Source organism: Schistocerca americana, chromosome 1, assembly GCF_021461395.2.
Source record: "Schistocerca americana isolate TAMUIC-IGC-003095 chromosome 1, iqSchAmer2.1, whole genome shotgun sequence".
NCBI lineage: Eukaryota > Metazoa > Arthropoda > Insecta > Orthoptera > Acrididae > Schistocerca > Schistocerca americana.
The window spans coordinates 1147488955-1147503850 of NC_060119.1; the positions used below are offsets into that span (position 1 = coordinate 1147488955).

Below are 14896 nucleotides of genomic sequence, written 5' to 3' on the forward strand. Positions count from 1 at the left end.
ATTTTCGAGACAGCTATAGTTCCCTCAGATGGGTTCGGCGTCTTTTAATAGCAAAAGCCGCAGTGCAGCACTCGTCTCCAAGCACAGAGACCTCGTGGTGTCCATCCCATCCTAGCAGGTTAAAATCCAACCTAATTCACACACAGAACAGATTCTATTCTACATCTACATCTACATTTATACTCCGCGAGCCACCCAACGGTGTGTGGTAGAGGGCACTTTACGTGCCACTGTCATTACCTCCCTTTCCTGTTCCAGTCGCGTATGGTTCGCGGGAAGAACGACTGTCGCAAAGCCTCAATGCGCGCTCGAATCTCTCTAATTTTACATTCTTGGTCTCCTCGGGAGGTATAAGTAGGAGGAAGCAATATATTCGATACCTCATCCAGAAATGCACCCTCTCGAAACGTGGACAGCAAGCTACACCGCGATGCAGAGCGCCTCTCTTGCAGAGTCTGCCACTTGAGTTTGTTAAACATCTCCGTAACGCTATCACGGTTACCAAATAACCCTGTGACGAAACGCGCCGCTCTTCTTTGGATCTTCTCTATCTGCTCTGTCAACCCGACCTGGTACGGATCCCACACTGATGAGCAATACTCAAGCATAGGTCGAACGAGTGTTTTGTAAGCCACCTCCTTTGTTGATGGACTACATTTTCTAAGGACTCTCCCAATGAATCTCGACCTGGCACCCGCCTTACCAACAATTAATTTTATATGATCATTCCACTTCAAATCGTTCCGTACGCATACTCCCAGATATTTTACAGAAGTAACTGCTCCCAGTGTTCGTTCCGCTATCATGTTGTTGATGTTGTTGTTGTTGTTGTCTTCAGTCCTGAGACTGGTTTGATGCAGCTCTCCATGCTACTCTATCCTTTGCAAGCTTCTTAATCTCCCAGTACCTACTGCAGCCTACATCCTTCTGAATCTGGTTAGTGTATTGGTTCAAATGGCTCTGAGCACTATGCGACTTAACTTCTGAGATCATCAATCGCCTAGAACTTAGAACTAATTAAACGTAACTAACCTAAGGACAGCACACACATCCATGCCCGAGGCAGGATTCGAACCTGCGACCGTAGCGGTCGCTCGGCTCCAGGCTGTAGCGCCCGGAACCGCACGGCCACTCCGGGCGGCGGTTAGTGTATTCATCTCTTGGTCTCCCTCTACGATTTTTAACCTCCACGCTGCCCTCCAGTACTAAAGTGGTGATCCCTTGATGCCTAGAACATGTCCTACCAACCGATCCCTTCTTCTAGTCAAGTTGTGCCACAAACTCCTCCCCATTTCTATTCAATACCTCATTAGTTATGTGATCTACCCATCTAATCTTCAGCATTCTTCTGTAGCACCACATTTCTAAAGCTTCTATTCTCTTCTTGTCTAAACTACTTATCGTCCGTGTTTCACTTCCGTACATGGCTACACTACATACAAATACTTTCAGAAACGACTTCCTGACTCTGACATCAATACTCGATGTTAACAAATTTCTCTTCTTCAGAAACGCTATCCTTGCCATTGCCTCCGCTATCATATAATCACACAATAAAGGATCCTTCTTTCTATGTATTCGCAGTACATTACATTTGTCTATGTTAAGGGTCAGTTGCCACTCCCTGCACCAAGTGCCTATCCGCTGCAGATTTTCCTGCATTTCGCTAACCTAACCTCCGTCACCCACCAAAAGAAAAACTGACGAAGGGGATGGGACGTACTGTAACCACGCTGTCGGCCGGTGCTACCGGACGACCTCTGGCGACGGCGTCTGGCAACTGTTATCGGTGCCACTGCGAATGGAGCCTAAAAACGGAAACAGTTACTCGGCAGAACAGCCTGAAGCACGCCACTTGTAACCTCCCCCTCTCTTTTCAACCTTAATGACAGTAAAAAATGAAACCGCGTGGTCCGCAGCTCGTGGTCGTGCGGTAGCGTTCTCGCTTCCCGCGCCCGGGTTCCCGGGTTCGATTCCCGGTGGGGTCAGGGATTTTCTCTGCCTCGTGATGACTGGGTGTTGTGTGATGTCCTTAGGTTAGTTAGGTTTAAGTAGTTCTAAGTTCTGGGGGACTGATGACCATAGATGTTAAGTCCCATAGTGCTCAGAGCCATAAACCAGGTGGACCTAATGGAAATTTGGGAAAAGCAATCGTCACCGAAGTTAATCTGTCGGTGAAGAGAGAGGAAAGGGTTACATCTAAATTAAAGGAAAAATGCAAATTAAACTGGTGGAAATTAATTCTGAAATTGGGTAAAGTTAATAAATAAAGTAAATGTGTGGTCGTTACGTTAACAATTAAATGGCGTTAATAACTGAAAATGAAAGATTAATGCACATATAATTAGCACTAAAAGCGTGGCAACTGAAGGTTGACACGTGTTGTGTGAAAACTGAAAGTTTGTCAGAAGTAATAAATTTCGCTACACTCTGACTTAATTTAGCAAAAGAATTAATAAAACCGGAAAATTGAAAGTTAATTTAGTGACTGAAATTAATAGTCAACTTTGTTTCTGAAGCACTACGAAATTCAATAAAATAAGGTTAGTCTTGGGCTACCTCAATAATCATTTCAAAAGCTACTTGAATCTACGCAATTTAGAAATAAGAGATTTAACTTTGAACTTTAATTAAATGATTCTGAACAATTAACAATAGTAAAATTTAGTACGTACCAAGCTGAGCTGCAGTCACAGGTAAGCTAAAATGTGGTAACAAAACTCGCACTCTTAATTTCTGCTTGTGTAATCTAAAGATTGTAGCCAGCTATGAATACTTTAACTGAACTTTGAAATTAAAGCAGTGAAATCGAATGATATTACTTTAATGCTGGCGTTTGAATTTCAACGACACTCGGGTTCATTCCGGGAAAGGAAGGTACCCTGCTTGGTAATGCAATTGGGACAATGAGCAACAAAGGTTCATGCTACGTTGCTGTAATTTGGTGACACAAATTGACCAATTTGAAAAGCTGAGGCCTGCCATACGGTTCTAAAACTTTACGTGCTCCCGGTCTTCCATGTTGGTTGATTGAATGTTTGCAATCGTCGATCGGGGAGGTGGCGACAGTCACTCATTTGTCGGCCGTCGCTGTTGCAGAAGCTGGATGTTGGCGGGCCTTCTTCTCGACACGGACATCAGGTGAAACGGGCTCTCGATGTGCGCCAGCTAATGCTTCCCGTCCGCGACACCGTGTCAGAAACTATCATAGCAAGTCGAGCGCAATTACATGCTGCCAAACCCCGAAAGCGCGGCAACTCGCGGGAGCGTCACACAACACACCTGCTCCACTGCACTAATCCAGCCAGACTCCCCTCGGCCCGCGCTCCACGCGACAGACTTATCACTACCAAAGATCCTAAACACTTTGGTTCTCCACACGACCTGTCGATGTAATCGTTCGATAGCATAGTTTTGCCTAGGCCAGACTCAGTGTAAAAATACAAATAATATTTACAAAACAAACCAATTATGCATCGACATGAATGCATAAATATATACACACACAGTAGAACAATTACAATATATAAAGACACAGAAATGTCATATCTTCAGGTAACAAAATAAGGAAAAAAATGTATAGTACAATAGATGGAAATAGTTTATTTTATTTATTTAGCGTATGGCTAATACAGACATATCATGAAATTACATATACATATATACATATTGACACGCAAGAAGTTTAAGTTTGTCTTTACAACTGAACATCCAGTCCTTCAATCTAGCGCACTGCATCTGGAGTTGCTAGCAGGAAGTCCTCTTCGGCGCCGTGATAGGCTCGAATCCTGCATTCACTGACAATGAGGTGAACAGTCTGGTATGGAGCCCCGCAGTCACAGGCTGGATCAGGCAGCTTCTTCCACTTAAAGAGAGCATCCCTGCATCGGCCATGGCTGGTACGGATTCTGTTGAGAGTAGACCACGTCTTGCGTGGTAAGTCGAATCCACTTGGAAGTTTAGCACCTGAGAAGATGTTATGCAGGTGCACATCTGTCACTGCTTCCCACCGACCTTTCCATTCTTCTAGAGGTTTGAAATTCTTAGCAACCATGTCAGCAGCATCGCACAGAGTTGGATGACGTGATTTCAGTCTCTTGCGATTTAAAAGTGGCAGGTCGCTATGCACGGGTGGGTTAGAATTCCTGGAGATCTTGTGGAATTCTTTCGTAAGGGCAGTACATCGGCGTAGATCAGGAGGTATTATACCGGTTAACAGTGGAAGCCAATAAACTGGAGTAGATCTGATTGTGCCAGATATTATGCGCATTGTCGTATTCAGCTGGGTATCAACAAGCCTTGTATGATGACTATTCATCCAAACAGGTGCACAATACTCAGCACTTGAGTATACCAAGCCCAGAGCTGAAGTTCGCAGGGTGGTTGCTGAAGATCCCCAGGTAGTTCCGCATAGCTTATGGAGGATGTTGTTTCGAGTCCTCAGCTTTTGAGCTAAGTTAAGAAGGTGTTGTTTGAAGCATAGTGTACGATCCAGGATGACACCAAGATATTTTGGGTTCCAGTTGTGACGAAGAATTCTGCCTCTGAAACTTACCTCCAGTTTTACGTTCGCCAACTGGTTATTTAGATGGAAGCAACACACTTCTGTTTTACTCACACTGGGTTGGAGTCTCCAGATTTTGAAGTAATTGTCGAATGCAGACAGGTCATTGGCTAAAATCTCTTCTGTTGTCTTCATTTCCTGGAAATAGTAGGATATGCATTTCCGGCGTTAGACACTAAGGAACGGTAAGGCTGGAGATGACAACGCCAGTACAGATTCGTTCATCTGGATCACGGCGACGCGCGACACGTGAATAGCGGCGCGCGTCGCAGACGCTGTGGCGTGCCCGCGTCGGCGCCTCTCGCTGACGTAACGTGCAGAGCGATACACGGCAGGAGCTGGCAGCTGGCAGCTGGCAGCGCTCAGTCAGCCGCGGGCCGCGATGGCGGGAGCGCGCAAGCTGGTGATCGCGCGCCCATTCGGCGCCGAGCCGCTGCCCGAAGACTTCTGCCTGCAGGAGGAGCAGGAGCTGCCGCCGCTGCGCGACGGGCAAATCCTGGTCGAGGCGCTCTACATCAGCCTCGACCCGTTCGAGTGGGCCTTCAAGCACCTGCACAAGGTCGGCGCCACTATGATCGGCTCGCAGGTACCGCACTCGATTCGGCCGTTCGCTTCCAAAGCAAAAACAGTCAACTTACGAAATAATAAATACTTTAGTAATATTTACTACCGCGTTTCGGCAGTGTGCCGCTATCGCCAGAGGTATTAAAGTTACATGTGCATTACATTAATTTGAAGTATGACGAGGACCGAGTGATTGGTTCAAATGGCTCTGAGCACTATGGGACTCAACTGCTGTGGTCATCAGTCCCCTAGAACTTAGAACTACTTAAACCTAACTAACCTGAGGACATCACACACATCCATGCCCGAGGCAGGATTCGAACCTGCGACCGTAGCAGTCGCACGGTTCCGGACTGCGCGCCTAGAACCGCGAGACCACCGCGGCCGGCTAACCGAGTGAGGTTATTTATTTATTTATTTATTTATTTATTTATTGTTCCGTGGGACCAAATTAAGCAGAAGTCTCCATGGTCATGGAACGAGTCAATACATGAAATCATAACACGATATTAGAAATAGATGAAATATAAAAAACATATTCAGGTGACAAGTCTTAAGTTTAAATAAAGAAAATCAACAATGTAACACTGGAATTTGCTTAATTTTTAGCTCTTCCAGGAGCTCCTCGACAGAATAGAAGGAGTGAGCTATGAGGAAACTCTTCAGTTTAGACTTAAAGGAGTTTGGGCTACTGCTAAGATTTTTGAGTCCTTGTGGTAGCTTATTGAAAATGGATGCAGCAGAATACTGCACTCCCTTCTGCACAAGAGTCAAGGAAGTGCATTCCACATGCAGATTGGATTTCTGCCTAGTATTAACTGAGTGAAAGCTGCTAACTCTTGGGAAATATATAGTGTGAGGGCAATGTCAGAATTCCCAGACTATTGAATAGGGGTCGACAAGAGGTTCTCGAACTTACACCACATATAGCTCGAACAGCTGGTTTTTGAGCCAAAAATACCTTTCTGAATCAGAAGAATTACCCCAAAAAATAATACCATACGACATAAGCGTATGAAAATATGCGAAGTAGACTACTTTTCGTGTTGAAGTGTCACTTATTTCAGATACTGTTCTAATGGTAAATAAAGCAGCATTTAGTTTCTGAACAAGATCCTGGACATGGGCTTTCCACAACAGCTTCCTATCAATCCGAACTTTAACTGTTCCGTCTCGCTTATAATATGCCCATTCTGTCTGATCAAAATATCGGTTCTTGTTGAATTGTGAGTTAGAAACTGTAAAAACTGAGTCTTACTGTGATTTAGCATCAAATTATTTTCCACTAGCCACGAACTTATTTCATGAACTACATTATTTGATACTGTTTCAATATTACACACAAGATCCTTCACTAACAAGCTGGTGTCATCAGCAAACAGAAGTATTTTTGGAACATCTGTAATACTAGAAGGCATATCATTTATATAAATAAGAAACAGCAGTGGGATGGTTCCTCTGAAATGGCACGGCCGATTTCCTTTCCCATCCTTCCCTAATCCAATGGGACCAACGACCTCGCCATTTGGCGCCGTCTCCCCCACACCAACCAACCGAGTATGATGAGGGATGAGGTGAAGCAGTGGTTAGCACACTGGGCTCACATTCGGGAGGACAACGTGAAACGTCACCTTAGAAAAATTCATGACTGATGGTGCTCATAAACCTCTTACGTTATTTGATTCTCAAACAGCCGAGCAGAACTGAACGTACTCAGACATTTCTCTCTTTACTTATTCTGATCAACACTAAACTGACACACAATACTTTTAGCGCAACGCAATCTGACTTTCAAAAATCCCTACAAAAGAATGGCCCTGACTACAATAACCTATGCCTTTCATGAATCACTTACCTCACAAAAATCTTAGTTTCTCGAACTACTGCAATACAGCGAGCGCTAATACTGCCGGCTAAATAAAATATTCTAACTACTGAAGGCACTAACTACTGATAGGCATAGTTAGCAAATGAAAGATTTTGATAGAGAACAAATAATGTATTTACCTTAATAGTGTTCAAAATTCATAATATATATATATGAGTTCATAACATCCAGTCTTACAAATTTACTCTTTCTGATGGACACACATCCAGATCATCCGCTCTCAAAATTCCGCCATCTCACTCCCCACATCCACCACTGCTGGCGGCTCACCTCCAACTGCGCAACGCAACGCGCTGTTTTTTTTCTTTTCTTTTATTTTGCCTTTGAGTGTGTACTCAATTTAGCCATCGACAACACATAGTGACAATGAACACGTAATTGAATAAACAAATACAGAAATGCATATTTACAAGAATAAAAAGCTTAACTGTTACAGTTTTGTACATAATGTTTTAAAAATTGAATTGAATTGGAAAATAATTAAAAGTGTCTTGGCTTACAATTCACACCAATTCTGAAATATCTTTATCAGGAAGACATATTTATAATTGATGTACACCATTAAACCCTACAGATTGTAACCAGTACTCATGATGAAGTTAACTATCACATTATATAGACGAACGTCTGTAGTACACAAAAGAGAAGAAGCTGATTGAGGAAGATGCTAGCCCATACTCAGCAATGTCTTCAGAAAGACCATCCGTTCACGGTCAAATTTGGGGCACATAAATAAGATGTGGTTGACATCAGCTTCCGACTCAGGATCACACTCACATGCTGGCGAACTGTAAACGTTGATCCGATGTAGATGTTGTGGGAAAGAGGCATGATTGAAGCGGAGTCTTATGATGGTAGAAATCGTAGATCGGTCCAGATGTGTCCTCATGAACCACGGCTGTGAAGGAATCCGAGGTTGGAGCATTGCGTAATAACCGCCTTTTGTCTGTTGAGAAACGTTCCACGTTTCCTGCCGTTGTTGTCTTGCGTGATCCTTGACTTCACGTAAGTAGTCTGTATAAGGAAGGTGCAGATCCAGGACGGTGCCTAAGGTTGCCGCTTGTTTGGCTAATGCATCAACTTCACCATGATAGAGGATACCAGAGTGGGAAGGTACCCACAACAAATGGATCGTCCGGCCCGTGGGTGTACAGCGAATATATTCAGATATCACATGCAAGATATAATTGTTGGTTGTTTTGTCCCATCGATTGTACTGAATGTTTTTAAGAACGCTTTGCGAGTCAGATACTATTAATATCTTGGGGAAGGAAGTGCTCTACGCGCTGTTAACAGCCAACTGCCCAACACTACAATAGCAAATTCCAAAAATGCAAACCAGCCACAGACTGCACACAGCACAGTCAGTGATTTTCATACCGAGCGCTACATGACGTTACCAACATAGAAACCTAAACAGCCTACTTGCAAACGTTTCAAAACCTGATCTAGGTTCCTGTGATTTCCCTAAATCGCTTCAGGCAAATACTGGGATGGTCCCTTTGAAAGGGCACGGCAGATTTCTTTCCTCATCCTTCCCTAATCCAATGGGACCAGTGGCCTCGCTATTTGGTTCAAAAATGGTTCAAATGCCTCTGAGCACTATGGGACTTAACATCTATGGTCATCAGTCCCCTAGAACGTAGAACTACTTAAACCTAACTAACCTAAGGACAGCACACAACACCCAGTCATCACGAGGCAGAGAATACCCCTGACCCCGCCGGGAATCGAACCCGGGAACCAGGGCGCGGGAAGCGAGAACGCTACCACACGACCACGAGCTGCGGACTTCTGCTATTTGGTGCCCTCCCCCAAACCAACCAACCGAGTATGATGAGGGATGAAGGAACCCACCCCGTTGTCCTTAGAATCCAGTATGCTGTCCTCAGTGGAGTGTGCAGGGACAACGGTGTCGTCAGGAGCGCGCTGGGGATCGGTGACAGGACCGCTCTCATTCTCTATATGGCTTGTCTCTCTTAAAGAGTCGCCGGGCGCTTTTTCTCTGGTGTTTCAGCAGATACTTCCAATTTCTCCTTTGCGTTGCGTAGCTGGAGTCAACCCAAATACTGCTCATTAGGTCTTCGATGTTTCGCCCAGTGTCGACGGAAAGCGTCAGTTTGTCTCCCGTTGCAAATAAAATGATTTTTAAAGCGGAATTTTGCTTGCCCACTCGATAGAGCAGTCGCAGATTAGTCTAGTGCAACATACATTTTATCGACATGTATTCATAGGACAATAAATGTCGGAGAATAACCAGAACTCCAGAGAGAATGCGCCGCCCCGGCCCGCACTCACTGCTGCTGCCAGCCATGCAGCGCTACTGAATCGCTGCTGGAGTACTGTTTATTCTTAAGCCCGCCCGGCTAGCCGCGCGGTCTAACGCGCTGCTTCCCGAATAGGAAGGCGTGCCGGTCCCTGGCACGAATCTGCTCAGCGGATTTGTGTCGAGGTCCGGTGTGCTGGACAGCCTGTGGATGGTTTTTAAGGTGGTTTTCCATCTGCCTCGGAGAATGCAGGCTGGTTCCCCTTATTCTACCTCAGTTACACTATGTCGGCAATTGCTGTCTCCACATACTCTACCACGGAAATATTTGGGGTTACAGTCGTCTGGTATGAGGCGTTCCCGAAGGAAGGGAGGGAGGGAGGGAGGGGTGGGTGGGTGGGTGGGTGTATCCACTGGGGGCCGAACCACACAATAAGCCTAAGTTCGGTGTGGGGCGGCGGTGAGCTGGGTGGACTGCTTTGCCTGTTGTGGGGTTCTAAACCACTGAGGGCTACAGCAGGACGAAGCTTCTCCATCGTTTCTAGGTCCCCGGTTTCACTACACAATACACACACAATACACTGTTTATTCTTACAAGGGAACCTCCCCGTCGCCCCCCCCCCCCCCCCCTCAGATTTAGTTATAAGATGGCACAGTGGATAGGCCTTGAAAAACTGAACATAGATCGATAGATAAAACAGGAAGAAGTTGTATGGAACTCTGTGAAAAAAATAAGCAAAATATACAAACTGAGTAGTCCATGCGAAAGATAGGCAACATCAAGGAGAGGGTGAGCTCAGGAACGCCGTCGTTAGCGTGAGCAGCTGTGGAACGAGAGGTCCTTGCTTCAAGTCTTCCGTAGAGTGGAAAGTTTAATTTTTTATTTTCAGACAATTATTAAAGATCAGGCACTCACACATAATCAACTTCGCGCTCCAAAATTCCAGGACATGTTCAGATTTGCTTGGACATATGCAGGATTTGAAGGTCTACACATGGAAAAATTTGAAAACGTTGAAAACATACGTTTTGGCAGAGCACAGGGAAAACTGTGCGACTGTGAAACTGTTGCATTCATTTGTTGAGGTCAGATATCCTTGATGTTGCCTATCTTGCGCATGGACTACTCAGTTTATATGTTTTGCTTATTTTTTTCATAGTTCCACACAACTTCTTCCTGTTTTCTCGATTGATCTGTGTTCAGTTTTTCAAGGCCTATCCACTGTGCCAACTTATAACTAAATCTGAGGGGGGGGGGGGTACGATGGGGAGGTTCCCTTGTTAGTGTTTGCACTGTCCCCGTTAATACATATTGATAAAACTAACATCAGGCTAGGCTAATATGCGAGCGCTCTGTCGAATGGGCACCTAAAATCCCGGTTTAAAAACTATTTAATTTGTAACCAAAAACAAACCAACGCTTTCTGTTATCTGATTTGATCCATCAAAAATGGTTTTTGAAAGCCTGCGACTGTAGATACAATAGGTTTGTTTATAAATAAATAAATCTGCTACCAGTCACGATTTTCTTTATTTTACTATTCGCACGACGCGTTTCGAAACTATGCATCTTGGGAGAGCTTTCTGGTTCTTAGTTCTTTGGCTAGAATCATGCTGTTTTTTATGGAATATGTTGTTTCATATGTATAATTTTTCACCAGTATGTTATTCAGTTTTTGAGACAGTTTGTATGCTGGGCTGTTTATAGAGTTGACCACGGGACGTATTTATATCATTTGACATCACCAACCTTTATTCAAACATACCCATACAAGAAGCTCTAACAGTAATACAAAAGAACCTTATGCAACACAAGAAACTTTCATACACAGAGATTGTCGAATTTATGGAACTCCTTCAGCTAACCCTAAGTTACAACTACTTTACCTTTAATGACAACATTTATAAGCAACCAGATGGCCTAGCAATGGGATCATGTATATCCGGTACCATAGCTGACATATACGTCAATCACTTAGAACGAAAATTATTTGACAGCCAAGAACCTTGCGTAAGGAAAATAGAACTTTATAGGCGATATGTAGATGACACAATACTGTTAGTGAAAGGAGATACCAAAGACATCACAGACATTCTTAATCATTTCAATAATGTAAATGAGAAAATCAAATTTACAGTCGAACATGAGCAATATAAAAGTATCAACTTTCTGGACCTAAATATTACAAGACACAACAACACATGCACATTCAAAATTTGTAAGAAAAACACAATGACTGACACCACAATCCCTGCAACCTCATGTCACCCAAATATTCATAAACAGGCAGCTTACAGGTCAATGCTGCATAGGGCAACAAAAATACCATTGAACCAAGAAAATATGCAACAAGAAATAAACACAGTGAAGAAGATTGCAGTTGCCAATGGTTACAATGCTTCCATGGTTGACACAATCTTAGACAAAGTGAAGAGAAACCCAGGTACAAACTGCACCACAGAAGAAAAAGAGAAAAACAAATATATATCTAGCATTCCATACATAGGCAATCTATCACAGAAGATTGCAAATATTTTCAAAAATCACAGAGTAAAAATTGTGTTTTCTACATCCAATAAACTACACCAAAAACTAATACATAATATAAAATGTAATCATGATCCATATTCAGACTCTGGAATATACAAGGTAACATGCCAGGAATGCTCCAAGTTCTACATAGGACAAACAGGCCGAAATATCAACACCAGGTACACAGAGCACATTAGAGCATACACACACAACAAACACACTACATCAGCAATAGCAACACACATACATAATACAGGACACCCATTCGGAAAAATAGAGCAAAATGTCAAAGTACTCCACCGACTAAATAAAGGACATAAAATGGATTTGCTTGAAGAACTGGAGATATTTTCACATTACAGAAAATATGAAGATAAAATATTAAATGAAAAATTTGAAAGTGAATCAGTGAATTTCATCAGATGTTTCGATAATATACTTAAATAAAAATAGTAAAACACAGAAATAAGCACAATTGTAAAATCAGTATAAGTAATTCATGAGCCAAATTGTAAAGATAAATTAACCTCTGTACAAAAGCATATCATAATCTGTGGAAGACCTATAATGTTATCTCTGTGAACTACCTATAAGAAGATCTTTGTAACTGTTTTGTTTATATAAGATATTTTCGATGTGTAAAATGTACAAGTTGTGTGTGATGTTAAGTGTGTGTGACTTTCTACACAAATGGACCATTAGAAAACTGTAAGTACAAATTGTTCTCAAACTTTAGCCACTAACCTCACAGAAAGAATTGATACCCAACTAAAAATCGCGTTTCTTATGTATTACAGTAAAAGTCAACAAAATTAAGCAGACACACACACACACACACACACACTGACAAAATCAAAAGAAATGGCTTAACACACATAAAAAAACGCACTTGAAAATGGGAATTATTTCTCGAAACGCGTCGTGCGAACAGTAAAATAAAGAAAATCGTGACTGGTAGCAGAAGATTTATTTATTTATAAACAAACCTATTACTTTCTGTTATCGCTGGCCACCGCATGAGAGAGATGATGAGGAGGCATTATTTGGGCTCACTGCAACTACACAATCCAAAATAAATGGAAGTTTGCAACAACATGGAGAAACTAAGAACGAAACTAGTTAGCGTCGAAAGCTCACTGCAGCTGACGACCCACCAATACAAATCAGAAAAGCACAGTGGAATAGACAGCATTTTCAGCGTCCACTGTCGATATAACATTTTGTTCTCTGGAATTAGCGACACCACGTTGATGTTTTAGTATGCAGTCCGAAGAATGGCATGATACAGCTCTCTGTCTGTGTGATGTAGAGTGCTTCGATCCCACACGAATGCTTACAAAACAATCGTTCTGTCCGTGAACCACTTGCGACTGGAATAGGAAAGGGGAAACAGAGTGGTAAAGAATTGGGTGGATTGCGGATTATGTGGATCGTAGATGATGCTAACGATGTGGCTGTTATGCAGGAATGATGAGGGTAGCTGCCTAATTCCGCAACTTGACAACTGCATCAATCCTGCCTTGTTAGAGTCGGTGACCGAAACAATAACAGCGGTCCATACTAAGACCCATGTAGCATTTGACAACGAAAAACAAAATATGGTGCGTAAATTGTCACATAATCCCATCCTGTTCTTAAACATATTTTGCTGTAATTTGTAAAAAAAAGGTCTTCCCTCCAATTGATGTTATACAATTGTTAAATTAGTACCCGTGAATATATCATATGTTCGGTTTTCTTTAAACTTTCCACTTATATAATGTCAGCAATACTGAACAGTTAATTTGCCTCTCCTGACCCAACTGCTGTAACGCCATGGCGAGGCGACAAAAATACAGACCCACAGTTTCACCGACGAATGTTTATTGTTTGTTAAAATTACAGACCTCATAAAATAACCCCTACATCGATAATCGTGACCACCAAATCGCGTGATTCTGGCCGTTCTACACACTAGTGTGCTCTCTACGGATATCCACAGGGAGGGAAGAAATTCTCTGAAACTTCAGGCAAGCGTACTTCGAAATCACGGCCTTCTCCGGCTAACACGCTTTGTCATTTCCGTTCTCATTGTTCTTTAGCTACTAACACCAACGTCTCTCTCGCAAGCTCTGCCAAGCAAACAGAAAAATAGAAATTAAATTCCTCTGCGCTGTGATGACACACAAGAAACATTAAGATTCTGTAGCACTAGTCGTCTATAATTACAAATGTCATCACGAAGTCCACTCAGGATCTCTTGAGTTATCTCCTCTCAGTACTCGCAGATAAGAGGTCCGCCTACTGCTTCCACACAATCTTATCGCACAGGCAGCAGTCTTGCATATTAATCACGGCGTCGTTGTCTTTCCAACTTCTGTTTCAGATGTAAAGTCAGAATTTCGCATTTTTAATTCTCTTGCTAGCAATTCTTTATCACATGTTTGGAACACGTAGCTCTGCAAACAAAGCAAAACGTAACACTCACGTGTACAACAAAATTTTGTAGGCATGTCATTCCATTAATGATACACATTAGGTTTAAACGGCCAAACCATCCACAGTCTGGTGTTTCCATAAGAACTGGAAATTTTTTCCTGTTGTTGCCATTTAAGTAATGCAGTCATCAATCCGTGTGTTTATAGGAAGAACACCGTGTTTTACTAACAAGGGAACCTCCCCATCGCACCCCCCTCATTATTAGAACCGAAAAAAACAGTTCACAAAATGTTTGACAGATGGCGCTGGACAGCAAAACGTCAGTGACTGCGCATGACAATCGTGTATAAAAGGAGCTGTATTGAGAGAGAATCAGATGCGCCAGCAGTCGCAGCATGTTGACGTCACCTGAAAGGCACTTTTAGTGAAGCTGTGTTATCAGAATGGGGAATGTGCTAGTTCAGCGTTACGATCTTATTTGCCATAGGAAGGGGATTCGAACGGGTAAAGGTCCGTTGACAAATGCAGCTGTGGTGAGAATGATTTCGAAGTTCCAAGCCACGGTTTGTTTAGGCGATAGACCCCGTAGTGGCCGACCGAGCACAAGGCGTAATGTTGCTGAGACAGTTCAGGAAGAAATGGAGACTGTAGCGGTTTCGTCTA

The 14896-nt window shown here is 43.0% G+C and overlaps 1 protein-coding gene across 1 annotated transcript in view; it reads left to right on the forward strand.

Moving 5' to 3' along the window:
• Nucleotides 1–4946: 4946 nt before the first annotated feature.
• The window catches only part of LOC124597390 (prostaglandin reductase 1-like), a 54572-nt gene continuing 44622 nt past the window's right edge, over nucleotides 4947–14896 (forward strand). Inside the window, exon 1 of the mRNA XM_047135936.1 lies at nucleotides 4947–5150. Coding sequence (XP_046991892.1) covers nucleotides 4947–5150 — 204 coding nt within the window. The remainder of the gene's footprint in view (nucleotides 5151–14896) is intronic.